At 38.0% G+C, this 23,051-nt stretch overlaps 1 protein-coding gene across 1 annotated transcript in view; it reads left to right on the top strand.

Moving 5' to 3' along the window:
• The first annotated feature begins 5,239 nt into the window (after nucleotides 1-5,239).
• Nucleotides 5,240-23,051, top strand: part of LOC121880133 (SH3 domain-containing protein C23A1.17-like) — a 23,573-nt gene continuing 5,761 nt past the window's right edge. Inside the window, exons 1-3 of the mRNA XM_042387194.1 lie at nucleotides 5,240-5,465; nucleotides 17,465-17,674; nucleotides 18,092-18,175. Of these exons, the coding sequence (XP_042243128.1) occupies nucleotides 5,327-5,465; nucleotides 17,465-17,674; nucleotides 18,092-18,175 (433 nt within the window). The 5' untranslated portion in view covers nucleotides 5,240-5,326. The remainder of the gene's footprint in view (nucleotides 5,466-17,464; nucleotides 17,675-18,091; nucleotides 18,176-23,051) is intronic.

The following is a 23,051-nucleotide window of genomic DNA, read 5'->3' as shown; positions in this document are numbered from 1 at the left end:
GAGAGGTGTGTGTGTGTGTGTGTGTGTGTGTGTGTGTGTGTGTGTGTGTGTGTGTGTGTGTGTGTGTGTGTGTGTGTGTGTGTGTGTGTGTGTGTGTGTGTGTGTGTGTGTGTGTGTGTGTGTGTGTGTGTGTGTGTGTGTGTGTGTGTGTGTGTGTGTGTGTGTGTGTGTGTGTGTGTGTGTGTGTGTGTGTGTGTGTGTGTGTGTGTGTGTGTGTGTGTGTGTGTGTGTGTGTGTGTGTGTGTGTGTGTGTGTGTGTGTGTGTGTGTGTGTGTGTGTGTGTGTGTGTGTGTGTGTGTGTGTGTGTGTGTGTGTGTGTGTGTGTGTGTGTGTGTGTGTGTGTGTGTGTGTGTGTGTGTGTGTGTGTGTGTGTGTGTGTGTGTGTGTGTGTGTGTGTGTGTGTGTGTGTGTGTGTGTGTGTGTGTGTGTGTGTGTGTGTGTGTGTGTGTGTGTGTGTGTGTGTGTGTGTGTGTGTGTGTGTGTGTGTGTGTGTGTGTGTGTGTGTGTGTGTGTGTGTGTGTGTGTGTGTGTGTGTGTGTGTGTGTGTGTGTGTGTGTGTGTGTGTGTGTGTGTGTGTGTGTGTGTGTGTGTGTGTGTGTGTGTGTGTGTGTGTGTGTGTGTGTGTGTGTGTGTGTGTGTGTGTGTGTGTGTGTGTGTGTGTGTGTGTGTGTGTGTGTGTGTGTAATCTTTCACAAATTTATTGAAAATATGACAGTCTACCCTCAAGTCTGTGTTTTAATACTTTATTAATTAAGCACGAACTTGGGGGTAGATTCGCATTTTTAATAAATTTGTTTCTGATTATTTGTGAGAGGATTTTCCCATTATTATTTATTTGTATGTGTTTTGTGTGTGTGTCTACACACACACAAACACGCTCATGTACAGTCAACCCTCACTTTATGCGGTTAATGTAACCCACAGGGTACCGCGGAAAGTGAGAAACGCGTAAAGTGAATAACATAACATATGGGATTAAATGAAATAGAGACCAGCTGACCCCCAAACTCCACTTTTTCCAACACAATACCTATGTTCTAGTAAAAATAACATCTTAATTTTATGATGGTATATGCACACAATTAATACTTAAGAGAAATAGAGAAATACAGTCGCCAAGTTAATGTCCATTCAAATAATGGACTCAACTCCCTCCCCCTCTTCTCACACTACACTGCTGGCTCTTCCCCCTCTGAGAAATTTTTGGGGGAAAACCACTAAATTTTAATAGATAATACCTCAAACTAAAGTTAGGATAATACAATTGACATTGCTGGATTCCTTGTACGACCAGGAATATTTTGAATATAAATGTCATATTTTGCACAAAAGATAACATATTTACTCAGAGTAAACATTATATCTAAAATTTGTATGTCTAGTGCAAAATATATGATGTTTATATTCAAAATGATCATCAAATTGTAAGAATTCCAGCAATGTAAATTATATTCTGGCCGGGTAATTTGTATGAATTTTATGAGCTAAAACAAATATCTTCAGTTAATAAAAAAAAAAAATATTCTTCACACCGTGATGCCAGGTGGTCGGTCGCTGGTCCCTCCCACCCCCCACCAACCCTCCCTACCACATGAATGTGTGGGAATACCAGACTGTTTACCTTTTTAGTAATAAATAATATATCAGACTAAAGTTAGGATAATATAATTGACATTGCTGGATTCCTTGTAAGACCAGGAATATTTTGAATATAAATGTCATATATTTTGCACAAAAGATAACATATTTACTCAGAGTAAACATTATATCTAAAATTTGTATGTCTAATGCAAAATCTATGATGTTTATATTCAAAATGATCATCAAATTGTAAGAATTCCAGCAATGTAAATTATATTCTGGCCGGATAATTTGTATGAATTTTATGAGCTAAATAAAAAAATTATACTTCACCCGTGTAAAGGGGTACACCCACCGCGGAATGTGAGCATCCTGGGTTCTGGCAGGGCACCGCGTAAACGTGGAAACGCGGAATGTGGGACCACGTAAAGTGAGGGTTGACTGTATACAATACAGGTAAAATAAATAATTGTTCTAAGGGCAAACACATAAAGGGAATATACAGCCACTCCTCGACTTACGACGGGGTTAGGGACCCAAATCCAGGTCCAAAGTCGAAAATGTGAAGATAATACAGGTTGACAACCCTTTATCCGAAAACCAAAAAGCTCTGAAAAGTAAAAGTTTTTGTGGGCATTTTTTTTTTTTTAATATAAGGGATTAGCCCACCCAGCCATAGATCACTGATATCGGGGCCTGGGGGGCACAAATGTAATAGTAATACTAATTATAATAATTATTCATAGTAAATAAAAATTTAAATTAAAAAATACACCAAAATAAAATAATAATGATAACAATAACACTGTAATAATAAAATACAGTTGTACCCCACTTAACGCGGTCAATTGAACCCAGAGGGTCCCGCGTTAGTGAAATCCGCGTTAAGTGAACAACAGAACATATGGGATTAATTCCAATAGAAACCGGCCCGACCCCCAAACTCCACTTTTTGAAGGCACATACCTATGTTGTAGTAAAAATAACATCTTAATTTTATGATGGTACATGCACACAATTAATACTTAAGAGAAATAGAGAAATACAGTCGCCAAGTTAATGTCCATTCAAATAATGGACTCAACTCTCTCACACTACACTGCCGGCTCTTCCCTCTCAGAGAAATTTTTGGGGGAAAACCACTAAATTTTAATAAATAATGCCTCAAACTAAAGTTAGGATAATACAATTGACATTGCTGGATTCCTTGTAAGACCAGGAATATTTTGAATATAAATGTCATATATTTTGCACAAAAGATAACAGTTAATTTGAGAAAAAATTTTATCTAAAATTTGTATGTCTAATGCAAAATATATGATGTTTATATTCAAAATGATCACCAAATTATAAGAATTCCAGCAATGTAAATTATATTCTGGCCGGGTAATTTGTATGAATTTTATGACCTAAAACAGGCAGTCAGGCAGGGTGGCGGGTGGGCAAATCTAAAAATAGCGTCTCGAGCCGGACACTCACCGCGTATATGTGGAAAAAATCCGTGTTAAGTGAAAGTTCAGCTCTGGCGAGGCACCGCGTATATGATAAAACGCATTAAGTGAAACCGCGTTAGGCGGGGTAATACTGTAATAATAATAATAAAGAAATACAAGAATTAAAAAAAGATAAAGTAACACGACCTAGACCTGTGAATAATTATTATTATTATTATTATTATTATTATTATTATTATCATCCCCGGATGGGCTAAAAAAAAAAAAAAAAAAAAAAAAAAACTAACCGAAAAATTCCGAAATGCCTCTGGTCCCAAGAATTTCGGATAAGGGATTATCAACCTGTATAGAATATCTAAAATGGGTGTTTCTTTTTCTTCTCAGCACCACAAAGCTCTCACTTTTAAGCTTGCCAGCCATTTTAAAGGAAATTACAAACAAAAATTTTGTCAGTACACAGCGCGATCACTAACGTCGGGACTCGAAAATACGTAATTTGAAAAAAATTAGATACGACTGAGGCGGTCGTAAGTCCGGGTGGTTGTAAGTCGAGGTGTAGCTGTACATTTCTTTGCCCAAGAAATAAAAATTTGAGTCCCTTAGTGTAGTACATTTGAGTAAAAGTGGGTGCAGTAATATGTTGCTCAAAATTATGGCTTTTTCACAGGAAAAAGTGTGTATAATTAACCCCAGTGGTCAGGATAATATGTACTGTATTTTTGGTGTTTTTTATATGATATAATTATTTATCGTTTTTATACATTTAGTACATTCACTGGAAGATTTGGACAATCAGCTTTTTCGAACAGGAGGTCCCCTCTTTTAGTCCGGATCTTCGAGGTTTCACTATACAGTACTGTACTTGCTTCTCGTATCATCGAATTCTCATATGAAGAATGCTCATATCACGAGATCTTCTTGTACCGGAAAATTTTCTCTGAATTTCCGGAAAATGCGCCTGATTTTCATCTCTCATACCCGGAAAAAACTCGCCCATCCCCGGAATTTTCCAGGTACAGTACTGGGAAAAATTTCTCGGAATTTTTCAGAAAATGTCCCCCTCGTAAAATAGTTCCCAAAGCCGGATATTTCCAGAAAATTTTGGCTTTGGGAACGATTTTCCGAGAAAATATCAATTCCGGCTATCAGAGAGTTCCAGTTAAGAGGGATTCAGGCTAATGGTTGTGGGATCGTAATAACTGGGAGTTACCTCCTAAAAACATCAAATTTAATGTCCAATGCAATTCCTTTATGGAATCTATCATCACCACTGCTTTCACTTAACTTGATGGTCTTTTTCCATGCATCTTGAATAAGGGTACACAGTAACATAAATGCACAACTGAACACAAACTGGGGAAACAATTCAATCTGAGCAGTGCCATTGTTGTTGTGGGCCTTTTATGAGCTGCTGAGTGATCCACCCAGCAGCCATCTTGTAGCTACCACCAAGGTGAATAGTCCTAAACACAAATGCATAACTGAACCCATGCTGGGGAAAGAATTCTAAGTGAGCAGCTCCATTGTTGTGGTAAGTGGTGGCAACTGGGGAGGTGAGCGGCCTTCCAACTGCCTTGTGGCCACCACAAATGCATTAACTTAATAGTTTTTACTATTTTTTTAAATTGAATTAAATATCACTTTTGGGGGGTGGGGGGTCAGAATTCCGTAAGTGGGAATTTTTTTTTCACGTAACTCGAAATTAAGATCTAAATTTGTAAATTTCATAAGCACAAAATTCTGTAACCTGGGGGATGCCTGTATTTTATTGGAAATTTTATTATATTTTATTGTTATTTTATAATATTTATTTTATGGATTGATTATTGTTTGAATGTCATGAAATAATGGTAGAATTGGGTGTGTGGTCAACTGGACAGCCATATACATGGCGGTTGAACATATTGTTAATTGGAAGGTTTGGCAGATAATGCCTCTTCTATCGCAGTGCTGTTAATTGAGAGCTGCTAGTCAATGGATGCTTGATAAGAGAGAAGTCAACCTGTATACACTTTACTTAATTATTCCTTTTACAGAAGCCTTTTGGCCCTAAACTTTTTGGTTGACATATACTTTGCTGTTCTCTTAAGTCATACAGTACCTTTATATTTGATACTAATTGTAGTTACTTTAATGTATGTTTGTATTAGATAGTTAGCAATAGTATTTTATGAAATATTGATTTTGTTTATTTAACTACAGGTGCAAAGAAACTTCCTTGTGGCCATATATTTCATGCATCATGTCTACGATCATGGTTCCAACGTCAACAAACTTGCCCCACCTGTCGCATGGATATATTGCGACAGCCCCAGCCAGTTCCAGCCACCCCAGGTGTCCCTCCTCAGCAAGCACCTCCCCCAACACAACCACAGACTCCTCCACCACAGGTTCCGCAACAACCACAGCCTCAAGCTCAACAGCAAGTTCGTAAGTATTGACACAGGTTTAAATCCCTCTATTAAGAGTAAAGATAAAATGTTCCTGTTTTCCATTAGTCCATGGCTTTGCACAGTATATGAAAGAGGCAAGAAAACAGATAAATACAGTAAATTCAATACTCACCCCAACAAAAGGGAGAAAAAGAATCTGAATAGTCCAAGTGAGAGATCAGAGCGTCTTAGAATTAGACTAGTGTCATATCAGAGCTATTTTGCCTTATCAAGTTTTCCTACTATTGTGGAGATTAAAGGATGTACAGCTCCTCCCCGACTTACGATGGGGTTAGGGACCCAAATCCAGGTCGTAAGTCGAAAATGCTTAAATAATACATAGAAAATCTAAAATGGGTGTGTCTCTTTTTCTTCTCAGCACCACAAAACTCTCACTTTTAAGCTTGCCAGCAATTTTAAAGTGAATTACAAACAAAAATTTTGTCTGTGTACTGAAGTTGGGATTCAAAAATACGTAATTTGACAAAATTTTGGTACGACTGAGGCAGGTCGTAAGTGCGGGTGGTCGTAAGTCGAGTAGGTCGTAAGTCAGGGAGGAGCTGTACAAGGTACATCATTCTCATGTGAAAGCGATCCTTGGTGTAAGAGGACGTACCAGGTAAGTCTTTGTGACTCAAGGAGTTAAACTATTGACCTGGTAAGCCTAATAAACAAGTTGTTAATAAGGTGTCATAAAAAACTATAAAGTATTATAAATACTTTATAGGCAAAGCAAGCCATAGCCAGAAGTGGAGTGCTTTGCAGCACGGTTTGTTTACAAATAAAAAAGATGGCAGGGGTTACAAATACAGTACCTCCATGTAATCATTCAATGAATCACTCTCTCATATGATTATGTCGTAGATTGAGGTGATTTCTGTAGAAACATAAGTACAGTCATGCGCCGGTTAACATCCGACCGAACAACGTCCGATCGCATATACGTCCGTGGTCCCCCCCCCCACCAAAAAAAAAATCCGTGACGCCTGCTGGACCACCACTCCACGACCCCCTGACGGAGACATGATGATCCTCCCCATACTGGTCAGATATTATGTGTTAAAGGAATATGCTTCCTTGATTAGGCTTTTTTTTAAACATTTGCCTGCAGGTGTAATGTTAACCTACATCTATTGTGGATAAAATCTTTCCCCCACAAATTGACAATAACACATTTGCTGTAATCAGACATATCTAGTTGCCTCAACAATTGCAACTCCAGTTGCAATTGGGGTTGCATTTTCAAATTCTGTGTCATTACTACGGAATAAAGAAGTATCTGGTGTACTGCACTCTAAGATTAAGAGAAAACGGACGACTCAGGAGTCCTGAAGTGAGAGAAAACGGACTCCTATGTCGGGGCACTCAAATAAAGAAAGCATAGCTACATGTTTTGTGGACTACCCATTGTACAGTATTGAGCGTACCCTTTTCATCACTTTGTAATAAACCTAGTCATGCCTATGTGTGTTTCTGATAATTACCATAACATTATATATTTATATATTTAGCGGTTGTACAAACACAAGGCCTCACACATGCCACTCAGACTGACAGACTTGACAAGTTTTACCAACCATAAAGACAGTTGAAGCTTTAAACATCACTCACAATGGATCTTGAATATTCCAACTGTAATCAGACATATCTAAGTTGCCTCAACAATTGCAACCCCAGTTGCAATTTCAAATTCTGTGTCATTACTAAGGAATAAATAAGTCTGGTGTACTGCACTCTAAGATTAAGAGAAAATGGACGACTCAGGCGTCCTGAAGTGAGAGAAAACGGACTTCTTTGACGGGGCACTCAAATAAAGAGAGAGACAGCTACGTGTTTTGTGGACTACCCACTTTACACTATCCTTTTCATCTCTTTGTAATAAACCTAGCCATGCCTGTGTGTGTTTATAATATTTACCATAACATTATATATATATATATATATATATATATATATATATATATATATATATATATATATATATATATATATATATATATATATATATATATATATATATATATATATATATATATATACAAGGAAAGAAAAGAAAACATGAAGTTCGTGTTTCTTCTTTCCTTAATATCATACTCCTACTAAATCACCTTGCACCTTTACTTGCATATATATATTACCCCGCCTATAGCGGTTTTTTTTTTTCCTTAGCATTTTATCATATCATGATCCCTCACAGAGACTGAACTTTTCACTTAACACGATTTTTTTCCACACTCTGTGATGAGTGTCGGCCTCGACGTATTACAAATTTGCCCCACCCGCCACCCTGCCTGACTGCCTGTTTTAGCTCATAAAATTCATACAAATTACCCGGCCAGAATATAATTTACATTGCTGGAATTCTTATAATTTGGTGATCATTTTGAATATAAACATCATATATTTTGCATTAGACATACAAATTTTAGATAAAATATTTACTCTTGAGTAAATATGTTATCTTTTGTGCAAAATATATGATATTTATATTCAAAATATTCCTGGTCTTACAAGGAATCCAGCAATGTCAATTATATTATCCTAACTTTAGTTTGAGGTATTATTTATTACAAAAAAGTTAAGTATTCTGGTTTTCCCACACATCTCCTTGGGATGGTTGGTGGGGGGGAGGGAGGGAGGGACTGACCGACCGACCATCTGTTACCCTGTGAAGAATATTTTTTTTTTTTTATTAACTGAAGATATTTGTTTTAGCTCATAAATTTCATACAAATTACCCGGTCAGAATATAATTTACATTGCTGGAATTCTTATAATTTGATGATCATTTTGAATATAAACATCATATATTTTGCATTAGACATACAAATTTTAGATAAAATGTTTACTCTTGAGTAAATATGTTATCTTTTGTGCAAAATATATGACATTTATATTCAAAATATTCCTGGTCTTACAAGGAATCCAGCAATGTCAATTATATTATCCTAACTTTAATCTGAGGTATTATTTAATACAAAATGTTAAAATTTATTTTTTTCACCCACTCTTCTCTTGAAGGGAGGATTGGTGGGGGGTGGGGGGGAGGGTTGGGACTGACCACGCGGTTGGAAGAGGGGAGAGGCAAGGTGGGGTACTTTGATTGACAGATAGTGTCCTGAAGAATATTTTTTTTTTTATTAACTGAAGATATTTGTTTTAGCTCATAAAATTCATACAAATTACCCGGCCAGAATATAATTTACATTGCTGGAATTCTTATAATTTGGTGATCATTTGAATATAAACATCATATATTTTACATTAGACATACAAATTTTAGATATAATGTTTTCTCTAGTAAATATGTTATCTTTTGTGCAAAATATATGACATTTATATTCAAAATATTCCTGGTCTTACAAGGAATCCAGCAATGTCAATTGTATTATCCTAACTTTAGTTTGAGGTATTATTTATTAAAATTTAGTGGTTTTCCCCAAAAAATTTCTCAGAGAGGCAAGAGCCGGCAGTGTAGTGTGAGAGGGGGAGGGAGTTGAGTCCATTATTTGAATGGACATAAACTTGGCGACTGTATTTCTCTATTTCTCTTAAGTATTAATTGTGTGCATGTACCATCATAAAATTAAGATGTTATTTTTACTACAACATAGTTATGTGTCTTCAAAAAGTGGAGTTTGGGGGTCGGGCTGGTTTCTATTGGAATTAATCCCATATGTTCTGTTGTTCACTTAACGCGGATTTCACTTAACGCGGGACCCTCTGGGTTCTATTGACCGCGTTAAGTGGGGTACAACTGTGTGTGTGTGTGTGTATATATATATATATATATATATATATATATATATATATATATATATATATATATATATATATATATATATATATATATATATATATATATATATATATATATATATATATATATATATATATATATATATATGTATGTATGTATGTATGTATGTATGTATGTATGTATGTATGTATGTATGTATGTATGTATGTATGTATGTATGTATGTATGTATGTATGTATGTATACAGTGACCCCTCGTTTAACGGACTCAATCCATTCCAGAAGGTCGTTCGTTAACCGAAACCATTGTTTCAATGGGATTTTGGGTAATTGGTTCCAGCTCACCGAAAATTTCCTAAATTCAACAAAAATGGTAGAAAAGTTCACTTACTTTGAGGTGTGTATGTAGAAGGCTCCTGGATAATGATGATGATGATGGAAATTAGAATGGTGGTGGAGGAGACAGGAGAAGAGAAGGCATTGGGGTGGAAGAGAAGTCACCCCATAGCGCCATTTCACCCATAAAATTTTTGTTCTCTTGGTGTAATTCAAGATTATTTTCTTTAAATCAACACTGCACTGCATTATATATTGTCAATATGTAAAATAAATTTCAAAATGACCAATAATTTGCTTGGAAACACAGAAAAAAAGGGTTTAGGTGAAGGGAGTCTCAAGCAAGATGTTACCTCCAGTGAAAACAGAGAGAGACTAACGCCTGTTTGCTGTGTTAAGAGGCTGGATGCCGCGCATTAAACTAGTGACTTTACCTTCAATTATGTTCAATAATTGTTAAAATGACTAAAAAATTGAATATTAAACTTTTAAAATTATTGAATAGTATAAACTTCTTGATATTTACTAAAATAGTAAGGAATTTAAGCTCTAGAACCGATTAATGTATTGGCTGACTGATACTAAAGCTGGTTGCCCGGTCAGTGAAAGCGAAAACATGTTGAGGTCGGTTCGTAAGAAATTCGTTAACCGAATTTTTGTTCGTTAACCGAATTGAAGATCCTTATGGAAGGCAGTTCGTTAACCGAAATTTTGTTAACCGAGGCGTTCGTTAAACGAGGGGTCACTGTGTATATATATATATACAGTTGTACCCCACTTAACGCGGTCAATAGAACCCAGAGGGTCCCGCGTTAAGTGAAATCCCCGTTAAGTGAACAACAGAACATATGGGATTAATTCCAATAGAAACCAGCCCGACCCCCAAACTCCACTTTTTGAAGACATAACTATGTTGTAGTAAAAATAACATCTTAATTTTATGATGGTACATGCACACAATTAATACTTAAAAGAAATAGAGAAATACAGTCGCCAAGTTAATGTCCATTCAAATAATGGACTCAACTCCCTCCCCCTCTTCTCACACTACACTGCTGGCTCTTCCCTCTCTGAGAAATTTTTGGGGAAAACCACTAAATTTTAATAAATAATACCTCAAACTAAAGTTAGGATAATACAATTGACATTGCTGGATTCCTTGTAAGACCAGGAATATTTTGAATATAAATGTCATATATTTTGCACAAAAGATAACATATTTACTCAGAGTAAACATTATATCTAAAATTTGTATGTCTAATGCAAAATCTATGATGTTTATATTCAAAATTATCACCAAATTGTAAGAATTCCAGCAATGTAAATTATATTCTGGCTGGGTAATTTGTATGAATTTTATGAGCTAAAACAAATATCTTCAGTTAATAAAACAAAAAATATTCTTCACGACACTATCTGTCAATCAAAGAACCCCACCTTGCCTCCCCCCCTCTTCCAACCACGCCAGGTGGTCGGTCAGTCCCAACCCTCCCCCCCACCCCCCACCAATCCTCCCTTCAAGAGATGTTGGGTGAAAAAACTAAATTTTAACATTTAGTATTAAATAATACCTCAGATTAAAGTTAGGATAATATAATTGACATTGCTGGATTCCTTGTAAGACCAGGAATATTTTGAATATAAATGTCATATATTTTGCACAAAAGATAACATATTTACTCAGAGTAAACATTATATCTAAAATTTGTATGTCTAATGCAAAATCTATGATGTTTATATTCAAAATTATCACCAAATTGTAAGAATTCCAGCAATGTAAATTATATTCTGGCTGGGTAATTTGTATGAATTTTATGAGCTAAAACAAATATCTTCAGTTAATAAAAGTAACAGATGGTCGGTTGGTCCCTCCCTACCAGATGTGTGGGAAAACCAGAATATTTACCTTTTTAGTAATAAATAATACCTCAAACTAAAGTTAGGATAATATAATTGACATTGCTGGATTCCTTGTAAGACCAGGAATATTTTGAATACAAATGTCATATATTTTGCACAAAAAATAACATTTACTCAGAATAAACATTTTATCTAAAATTTGTATGTCTAATGCAAAATCTATGATGTTTATATTCAAAATGATCATCATATTGTAAGAATTCCAGTAATGTAAATTATATTCTGGCCGGGTAATTTGTATGAATTTTATTAGCTAAAACAGGCAGGGTGGCAGGCAGGCTGGCAGGGTGGGGGGTGGGGCGAATCTAAAAATAGCGTCTCCAGCCGGACACTCTGCGCGTATACGTGGAAAAAACCCGTGTTAAGTGAAAGTTCGGCTCTGGCGAGGCACCGCGTATACGTGAAATCGCGCTAAGCGAAACCATGTTAAGCGGGGTATTACTGTATATATATTTAGTGGGTCTAAATGGTTGTAAAATGGGAAACTTGGGGTTGGGTGCCTGGAAACCCCATTAGAATAAATCCAATAGGTTTATGTAATTTCGGACAACGTCCATTTCAGTTAACATCACGTTTTCAAGAACGTATCTAAGACGTTAACCGGCGCATAACTGTAGTTGTGGCTGTTTGCATCCAATTGAAAATCCCATGATGATGGTGCCGGTATAGTGTCATGGGTCCTACTTAGCCCAGACAGTGTGACTACCAAGCATCACTGGTTCCCATCTGTACTAACACTGTACAAATAATGTTCTTAACAGAAAATGGACTAACCACCCAAATGGTTAGTAAGCTGATAAGTGGCAAAATTATGAGAGCAAAAATGGCCAGTTAGAGAGAGAAGGAATCACTAACCGCTATTTAACCAGTTGTATTCAGCAACAATAATAATCTAATACTTATGTTCAAGCAATGTAATCATATAGTAATTTTTATTAACTCTGTTGGGTTTAGGGAGGTGCTCTCCGGCAAGACACCCGGAGTCTGGTTGGTCACTAACCTCACCGCATTTGACTGCACCACACGAGAGATAATTGCACTTAATGAGTCCTAGCAAGCGATTTGAGATAGAAAGGTGGGGTTTGTTTGAGTAGCACTGTAAATGAATTATCTACAAACTGTTTTATGAGTAATCACATTAAAATAATTATTTCTATACGTACACTCCTCGTCATTGCATTAAGCGCGGGGTCGTGACGGACATAAACAACAAGATGAAATATTGAGAAAAAATTAATCTGAGAAGTTAACAAACTTCTAGTAGTCTGTAGGTCTCCCTTTTCTCTTGATACACTCCTGCAGGCATGAAGGAACTGACTCTGCCAAGTTGTGGATTATTTGTGGGTCTAAGTTATTCCACTCCTCACAAATGGCTGCCTCCAGCTTGGGGACGGTACTTATGTCCTTGCCTTGTAGACGACGCTTGATAATGCTCCACTTATTTTCTATCGGGTTAAGGTGAGGCAAATTACTTGGCCAATCACTTATGAAGTCTACCTGACAGTCAACAAGCCATTGTATTACTGATCATGAACACATGATTCATTCGTCCACACTTGGAATACTGCTCTCATATCTGGGGTGACTCTTCTTCTGTCCAACTATTAGATAGGGTGGAATCAAAGGCATTTCGTCTTATTAACTCTCCTCCTTTAGTCGACAATCTATCTCCCCTTTCTCTTCGCCGCAATGTTGCTTCACTCTCTCTCTTACAGGTACTTTAACGGGCAATGTTCAGTGGATTTGGCATCCTGTGTACCGCCGGCAAGGCCGTGGGTTCGTAACACACGTCTTGCCCACGGTGCCCACCATTTCTCTGTGGATGCCGGTCACACGAGAATAACCCGTTATAGTGTTATAGTACCTCCTTCTTTCCTCACACAGCCAAACTGTGGAATGCTCTGCCTTCTTCTGTGTTTCCATGCTCTTACAATCTGTCTTACTTTAATAAGCTGGTTTTCCGGCATCTTCGTGGTGTAGATTAATACAGTATAACCTTTTTTCTATATTTTCAATTTCTTTCCGTTCTCCCCAGGCAACGTTGTGGGTCGTTTGACCTGTGCCCGGGTGGGCTAATTCCCGTAAAAAAAATATATATATATATATATATCAGCGTGGCATTTTTCAAAAGACCCGGGCAAATAATCACAAAGCAGCTCCAAGCAGTTAAATTGGTTCATCATCACATTCCTAGGTAGCACAACATCACCAGTTCCAAAGTACGAGAAGCAACCCCACACCATTACTGATTCAGAATGTTTAACTTTGCTGAAAGTGAACTTGGGGTCAAGCGAATTACTCCCTGGGTGCTTGTACAATTTAAAAGTGTGACTCCCAGTCACGGAAAACGTTGCCTCGTCACTCCACAGCACGTGATGCCACTTGATCGTATCCAACTGAGCATTAGCTTTGGCTAAAGCAACCCTATACTGCCTCTGGACAAGGGTGAGGAGTGGCGTCTTGCGTGCTCGGTGGCTGCGAAACTGCAGGTCGTCATGGATGTGGTGGCGGTGACCGGCCCTTACAAAAACATCACCTAGAAGTACAAGGTTTTTTTCTTTCAATTCCCATGCTGACAGACGTGGATTGGCATCAGTTGCCTCTTAAAAACAGTTAACGTGCTTTGGGAAGTTTTTTGAGCCTTCCCTGGCTGTCTGTTGTGCACTGGTGTTGCTAACCCGCCGTCATCTCGAAATCGTTTAATCCAAATCTGAACTGATTGTTCACTCACACCAACAATTCTTGATATTTCCTTTACGGGTTTCTTGCCCTTATGCAGACTAATAATTGACGCTATCTTCTCCTTTGTTAAATTTTTCCTCTTGCCCATTATGGTAAAAAAAACAAAAGAAACAACGGGCATCGTGGCAATAAATAAGGTCAATGTCAATGGCAGTTGGTGAACGTTTTGATTGCTGGCTGACTTATCCTTGAGTCTCCCTTCGCTACCAGACGTACAATGCCTGCCTCAGCCCTAACTGGCTGGCGTGGAAGGGTGTGAGACACTTCAGCAAAGATCACTTCCCGTCGGCCACCTTGTGCATAATGCAATGGCGAGGAGTGTCAGTGCGTGCAGAACACAATTTTTTTTTTACATTTAATTAAAATGTTTATACAGTATATCATTTGAGGCGCTCCGTGTCAGAAGGGGATGAAGCACCAAATTAAAAAGCTGAGAAAAATGTGTTTAAAGTTTTTCGAAGTTCAAACAACCATAACTTTTTTGTTTGTTAAGCTAGAGGGTTTTTTTTTTTTTTATCTTGCAGCTCAATCCCTCTCCTGGCGAACTTTGAAAACTGGAAGTTAGGACTGTGAATAGTTATTGTTTTATCACGAGTTGAATGAGAATAACTACCCTTTATGTACAGTTGTTTGAGCTTCAAACCAGCAATAATCGCGTTTTTCTGCAATTTTTTTTTATTATTGTGGGCTAATACCGTAAAACAAGTTAATGGTCACCAAAAACAGCTCTCGTCTTACACCCACCCCCCATAACACCCCCCCAAAAAAATTAATGATAATTACAGTGGTCCCTCGGTTAACGAACACACTTCGTTCCACAGAATCGTTCGTTAACCGAATCCATTGTTTCAATGGGGTATTGGATAATTGATTCCAGCTCACAGAAAAGTACATACAATGGGGTATGCTATAACGAACGGATCCTACTACGAATATTCCTATAACGAACGGTTTTACCTATAAAATTGAGAATGCTATAACGAACGCAACTCCTACAACGAACGCGGATGAATACGGGACTATTTCGCCTGGCGCATGAATATTGTTGTACCGCGACCCACAACAAGAGCGTCAGGCGCCATCTTTGTCTCATTGTGTAGCCAGTGCACCACTGTTATTGTTGAAATTTCGTCTTTTGATGTGGAAATTCGCGTTATTTGTATAACTATTTTGTTATACAAGTATACAATTGTAACAATGAGTCGTCCAAAGCGAGTGAGATAGCTAATAACCCTTGAAACTAAGAAAGAAATTATAAAGAAACGTGAGAATGGAAGAAGCATTGCGAAACTTAGTGATGAATATGGGATGGCTAAATCGACTATATGTACGATTTTGAAGAATAAAGGGGAGTTAAAAACTGTGCAAGTGGCAAAGGGAATCTTTAGACTTAGCAAAGCAAAGTGTAATGTGATTGAAGAGATGGAAAATTTACTCTTAGTGTGGATAAAGGAGAAAGAAATGGCAGGTGGTAACATTAGTGAAGCTATAATTTGTGAGAAGGCCAGACAATTGTTTGAGGACCTTAAAGCCAAGACTCCCAGTGGAAGTGGTAGTGATGTGCCAGTGTTTAGGGGTACCTGCATGCTGAATAACACTAAGGTAAGATAAAGTGCCGTATTTTTTACATTTTCCACAGAATTTTTTCAGTGTTAGGTGGTTGTATATGGGGGCCTGGAACGGATTAATTCTATAACGAATGAATGCTATAACGAACGAGGTTCTGGAACCAATTACGTTCGTTATAGCATACCCCACTGTACAAAGTAACACAAAAAATGCAGTAAAGTACACTTACTTTGAGGTGTGTGTGTGTGTGTAGAAGGTTCCTGGTTGTTGATGATGATGATGGGAATTAGAAGTGGGGGTGGAGGAGAAGGGAGAAGAGAAGGAAGTGGGGATGGAGGAGAAATCACCTTTCAGGGGACCCATGCTTGATGCCATCATTTCACCAATAAAATTTTAAGTTCACTAGGCGTAATTCAAGATTATTTTATTTAAATCAACACTGCTCTGCGCTATGTATTATCAATATGTTAACTAAATTTCAGAATGACCAATAATTTTAATGTAAAAATGCAAAAAATATTCAAGACACCAACAAAATCGATATTTACTCTACTGTAAACAAAGCCAAACTGACGCCTGGTGGGTGATTCAAGCGGCTGATGGACGCACAAAAAACTAGTTCCATGTACTGCATATATTAGCAATATGTTAACTAAATTTTAATATAAAAAATGAAAAAATATTAAAGAGCACAACTTTCTTGATATTTACTCCACTGGAAATGAATGTAAACATAGAACAGATTACTGAACTGGCAGACTAGCCCATCAGCTGATCAGCTGATGCTCACAACAAAACGTGTTTGTCGTAAGGGTTTCGTTAACCGAATTAAAGATCCTTATGGGAGGTAATTCGTTAATCGAAATTTAGTTAATCAAACCATTCGTTAACGGAGGGACCACTGTATATATACGTACATATACACTAGAACACATAATTCACTACTGTAATGTGATTCAGGTGATTAATTTTTATCTCTTCTGCAAAGTATATGATGTATATATTCAAATTATTTGCTGTCTTGCAAGGATTCTAGCAATGCAAATTATATTCTCCTAACTTTAGTCTGTGATATTATATAAGATAAAAACGTTTAAGCCTAAAACCACCAAACCCTTGCTGAGAGGATGGCGGAGTCGGGAGATTGGAGGGAGGGGCAGGGGACGTAAGGTGTTTTGACAGCCGTCACCAAGGTTTACCCAGTGCGTATTTATTTATCTGTCATATAGAGGAGTTTAAGTTTATGTCTTATAAAATTTCACTGAACTAACCTGGGAAAATATAATTTTCATTGCTGGGATTCTTGTAAGATAGTGATTAATTTAAATATAAACATGCTATGGTTTGCACTAGACATAAAAAATTTAGTACCGTAATAATTTAGTACCGTAATAATTTAGTACATGTACAGTACAGGTTTGCACTTAGGTCATTTATTTCTTTTACTTTTTTTTTTAGGATAGTGTGTGCATGTAAATGATTAAAAATAAATCAAGAAATTTATGTAAATCTACTCAAAAATACAGTTGAAAAAGTTGTACATTACTAAAATATACTAAACTAATGTGCTAAAATTTTTATCTTGTGCAAAATATATGATCACGGTTAACACGTAATGCCGTCTGTGAGCAGCCCAGTAAACTATAATCCTTTTTCTCTTCTTTTTTATAGCCAATCCATTTGCTGGCATGTTTGTGGGTATGCCAGGCATGCCAATGCCAGTGGGCCTGCCCCCATTCCCATTTCCACCAGTACCAATGCAACAAGCTCAACAACAACAGGCTCCTACTACTTCCTCTACCACATCCACCACAACTGGCACAACTACAACTAGCTCTTCCTCAACTAGTTCTGGAACCACTGCACCAGCTGCAGCAACAGGTAATCTAGTTGTAATTACATTCATTATGCATCACACATGGAAATTATGAATTATTTTTAACACTGTATTGATGGATTGGATGATCTACAACAATCATGGTAAAGACACTTTAGAAAAAATATTATTTAATGAACTTTAAAAACACTTTTGAAGATCACATTTAATATTAATTAAGGTATTGTGATAGTGAAGGAAACTAAACTAAAATATGAAGTTTTATTCCAGACTTGTTTCCTTCACTACCACTCCACTATCTGTCCACTATGAACAGTATAAATATTAAGTGAACTGCATAAATGAAATTTATCTTTAGCAGTAAAAATTACTGTACAGTATTAAATAAAGTCCCTCAATGGTCCTGTATGTTTCATATGTAAATCAATAATAGTCATATAGTGCCTTACTTATGTTCAAAGGTGGCAGCACCAACCAGACTGGAAGCACTATGCCAGCAACACCATTCAACATGATGCCTCCATTTTTCCCACTTCTTCCATTCAGTGAGTATAGCAGATCTCATTATACAGTAGCTCTCTTGTCTATTAGTGCAAATATATATAATTGCAGATTATTCAAAAGTAATATCTCCTTTAGCCGGAATCCCTCAAACCCGGAACTCTCCGATAGCCTGAATTGAAATTTGCTTGGAAAAGCATTCCCAAAGCCGGAATTAAAAAAAAAATCCAACTTTGGGGCCAAATTTTCCGAGGTAGAAAATCGAGAGCATTTTCTGGAAATGTCTTGAATAAAGACAAAAGCTCGAGTATTTTTAAGAGGGACCAGACCTGACTCGATGTCAGGTGGAGGTAGGGTGTGGGATTAGTGGAATGTCAGGTCACCCTTTTTTGGGTGGGGGATTAGTGGGTCTCATGGCCTGAAGATGTCTTGAATAAACACAAAACTTTAAGTATTTTTAGGGTGATTGTGGTAAGTATAAATGAGCGAAGTTGTATCCCTTCAACATTATATTACATTACATTTTAAAATATGGAGTGAGAAAGCAGAAAGGTGTTGGTGATTAGAGAGATGGAGTGCAACATGCACCAGTGTTACCAAACGATTAACTCCTTAACAGTTGATCTTTTAATTCGCCTCCATGCAGTCACACAACAAGACCCTCACTGGATGCTTGTTGTCTTAATTCCCGTGTGTGTGTGTGTGTGTGTGTTTTTAGCTTGCCATGCACATTGTAGGATTTGAAGAAGTTGATGAAGAGTTTGTTCAGGAGTCAGGTGGTGAGGTGACATGCCAAGACACTTACAGAACACACACATTAACAGCACTACTAAACCATTGTTTTATAACATTTTACATTATAATTTCTATTTTAAAATTAATTGATACATGATGGCTTGACTGGGCAACAATTGCACTTAAACAACTGATCAGTGAATAAACCAGGGCATATGGAGATGTATTATAACTAGTGATGTCACAAAGCTTCGGAACTGCAACCACAATTTCTGAGCAACCACATAAATTATCACAACATGTACTCAAATGTACTTAGTTAATTACTAAAATTATTATGTCTGGTGCAAAATAAGGGATCTTTATACTTAAGTAAATTGCTATCTTACAAGAATTCCAGCAATGTAAGTTATATTCTCCTAAGTCAAGTTAGTGGCATTTTATAAGCAAATATATACAGTGGTCCCTCGGTTAACGAGCACAATTCGTTCCAGAAGGTTGCTCGTTAACCGAAAAACTCATTAACCAAAACCATTGCTTCAATGGGTTTTTGGGTAATTGGTTCCAGCTCACCGAAAATTGCCTAAAATCAACAAAGAAGGTAGTAAAGTACACTTACTTTGAGGTGTGTATGTAGAAGGCTCCTGGATGATGATGATGATGTGAATTAGAATGGGGGTGGAGGAGAAGGGAGAAGAGAAGGCATTGGGGTGGAAGAGAAGTCACCCCATGGTGCCATTTCACCCATAAAATTTTAGTTTTCTTGGTGTAATTCAAGATTATTTTCTTTAAATCAACATTGCACTGCATTATATATTGTCAATATGTAAAATAAATTTCAAATTGACCAATAATTTGCTTGGAAACACAGAAAAAAGCATTTAGTTGAAGAGAGTCTCAAGCAAGATGTTACCTCCACTGAAAAGACAGAGACTGACGCCTGTATGGTGTGTTGACTAGGGTTGCCATACGCCCGTATTTTCCCGGACATGTCCTCCATTTAGGTCTCGAAATCTTCGTCCACAAGTAATTTTTTAAATTCTTTAAAAGTCCAGAATTTCAGCTTCCATCATTTTCTCCACGGAAAAAAACAAAACATGAAACTGTAATGACGAGAGAGAGAGAGAGAGAGAGAGAGAGAGAGAGAGAGAGAGAGAGAGAGAGAGAGAGAGAGAGAGAGAGAGAGAGAGAGAGAGAGAGAGAGAGAGAGAGAGAGAGAGAGAGAGAGAGAGAGAGAGAGAGAGAGAGAGAGAGAGAGAGAGAGAGAGAGAGAGAGAGAGAGAGAGAGAGAGAGAGAGAGAGAGAGAGAGAGAGAGAGAGAGAGAGAGAGAGAGAGAGAGAGAGAGAGAGAGAGAGAGAGAGAGAGAGAGAGAGAGAGAGAGAGAGAGAGAGAGAGAGAGAGAGAGAGAGAGAGAGAGAGAGAGAGAGAGAGAGAGAGAGAGAGAGAGAGAGAGAGAGAGAGAGAGAGAGAGAGAGAGAGAGAGAGAGAGAGAGAGAGAGAGAGAGAGAGAGAGAGAGAGAGAGAGAGAGAGAGAGAGAGAGAGAGAGAGAGAGAGAGAGAGAGAGAGAGAGAGAGAGAGAGAGAGAGAGAGAGAGAGAGAGAGAGAGAGAGAGAGAGAGAGAGAGAGAGAGAGAGAGAGAGAGAGAGAGAGAGAGAGAGAGAGAGAGAGAGAGAGAGAGAGAGAGAGAGAGAGAGAGAGAGAGAGAGAGAGAGAGAGAGAGAGAGAGAGAGAGAGAGAGAGAGAGAGAGAGAGAGAGAGAGAGAGAGAGAGAGAGAGAGAGAGAGAGAGAGAGAGAGAGAGAGAGAGAGAGAGAGATCTCTCTCTCGCTCGTTCAGTTTTCGTCAGCTGATAAGTCACGTGTACACGCCTGTACAGTGTTGTCAACTTAGCTGCTAGCAATTTTTGGGCTAGCATGTAGTGCCATGTACTGCTTTTCCTTGTTCTTCAGCCACGAGCATTATTAAATTTGTTTTTGTATTTAGTGCTATTACAGCCATAAATGAAATGTTTAAAGTATACCATATTTTTCTTATGGCTTTTTTTACACTGCAGCATTTGTTTTTCTTGTCCTGCATTTTCAACCATAATCTTGATGTGCATGGGCCCATCAAGTCACACACACAGTGGGGGAAGAAGACTGCAGCTAAGGAATGAAGATATTCATCCTTAAGCAAATGTTGTATATTAGCCTACATTAAAAACACAATGCAATACAGTACACCGATACTGGTGTGTGTGTGTGTATATATATATATATATATATATATATATATATATATATATATATATATATATATATATATATATATATATATATATATATATATATATATATATATATATATATATATATATATACAGTCAACCCTCACATTACGCGGTCCCACATTCCGCGTTTCCACGTTAACGCGGTGCCCTGCCAGAACCTAACGTGCTCACATTACGCGGTGCGTGAACCCCATTACGCGGAGAGTGTCCGGCGCAACGCTATTTTTAGATTCGCCCCACCCGCCCGCCTGCCTGCCTGTGCTCCTCGCCTCTCCCTCCTCCTCCCTCCGCTTGGGCAAGCCGCGCGGTAAGGTTGCGCAGTGTGTGTCTTTGTTGCGTTATCACTGACGTCATATGACGTATCGGACTGTGATTGGCCATGCATCCCTACCCCCCTCTGCTGCTAGCTGTAATTGGCTTAAAGTATTATGACGTGTCCACCCGGGGGAGGGAGGGAGGGAGGGAGGAAAGACGACGCTTGACCTAGCCGCGGCAGTTTCATCCCTCAAGGCCACACCGTGTAATCGTGCATCCATTGTTCAGTAAAATGGCTTCCGCCGGACCACCACCCCCAGAGAGAAACCTTTCCTTACCTGGACCCAGCGGCACTAAGCCAAAGAAGACACGACATTCCTTAAGCTACGAGGTGAAGTATACCATCATCCAAGAGTTGGAGAAAGGAACAAGGCAGGTTGATTTGGCGCGCCAGCATGGTGTGAATGAATCTACGATTCAAACAATAAAGAAGGATGCAGCCAAGATAAAGGAGCACATGAAGATCACAAAGTCTACAGGTGCTTCTATGATCAAGTATTTTCACAACCAGGTGCTTCTCAAGACAGAAAAATTCCTTGTGAGGTACTTGGTGCGTCAGGCGCGACGGAACATGGCGGTCGACACGCGCTCTGTTAAGGACTACGCACGTGAACTGTATATGGCACTGGCACGAAAGATGGGAATTACAGAGCCCAAACCCTTTAATGCTTCCTCTGGGTGGTTACAGAGGTTTAAGATCCGGAACAAGATCACCAATATAAACATTGGTGGTGAAGAAGCGAGTGCTGACCGTACTGCGGCTAGGGAATTTCCTCCGTTTTTACGTGAGATTATGGAGGAAGGACAGTACCCCGACTTACGACTGGGCTAGGGACCCAAATCCAGGTCGTAAGTCCGACATAGATAAATTTTTTTTTAATAAAAAATCTACAATGAAATACAGTACAGCAAAAGTAATGAATAATGAGGAATGGATACAGTACAGTGAAAGTAATAAATAATAAGGAATGGATACAGTGTGACTGAGCACTTACCTTTAATGTAGTCAGCTGAATGCACATGGGGCCCCCATAATTTTCTAATTATACATGGAGACTACATTAACTGGAAACGTTTCAGTATAGAAAATGCGTGTCATTTGAAAAAAAAAAAAAAAAAATTTTTTGATAAAAAATCTGCGGCGGTCGTAAGTCCCGACGGTCGTAAGTCGTAGCAGTCGTAAGTCGGGGTCTAGCTGTATATATATATATATTAATGTTATGCAAATATGCAAAATTAATTGTCACGGCTGCTTCAAGGTTACATAGCGCCAAAGTGTGTGCCGGGGACAAGTCTTCTGGGCGCCCTCTTTTAATGTTGATATGGCAACCCTAGTGTTGACAGGCTATTTGGCGCGCAAAAAAAATAGCTTCCTATACTTCAATTATATTCAGTAATTGTTAAAATGACTAAAAAATTTAATATAAAACTTTTAAAATTATTGAATAGTACAAACTTCTTGATATTTACTAAAATAGTAAGGAATTTAAGCCCTAGATCCGATTACTGTATTGGCGGACTAATACTACAGCTGGTGGACCACCAAATGCAAGCGAAAACATGTGGAGGGGCGCTCGTTAAAAACTTGTTAATTGAGGGA

This window comes from Homarus americanus, unplaced genomic scaffold (assembly GCF_018991925.1).
Source record: "Homarus americanus isolate GMGI-L3 unplaced genomic scaffold, GMGI_Hamer_2.0 scaffold30108, whole genome shotgun sequence".
NCBI lineage: Eukaryota > Metazoa > Arthropoda > Malacostraca > Decapoda > Nephropidae > Homarus > Homarus americanus.
Note: the sequence above shows the minus strand (reverse complement) of the source record. Positions and strands in the feature narration are given on the sequence as shown.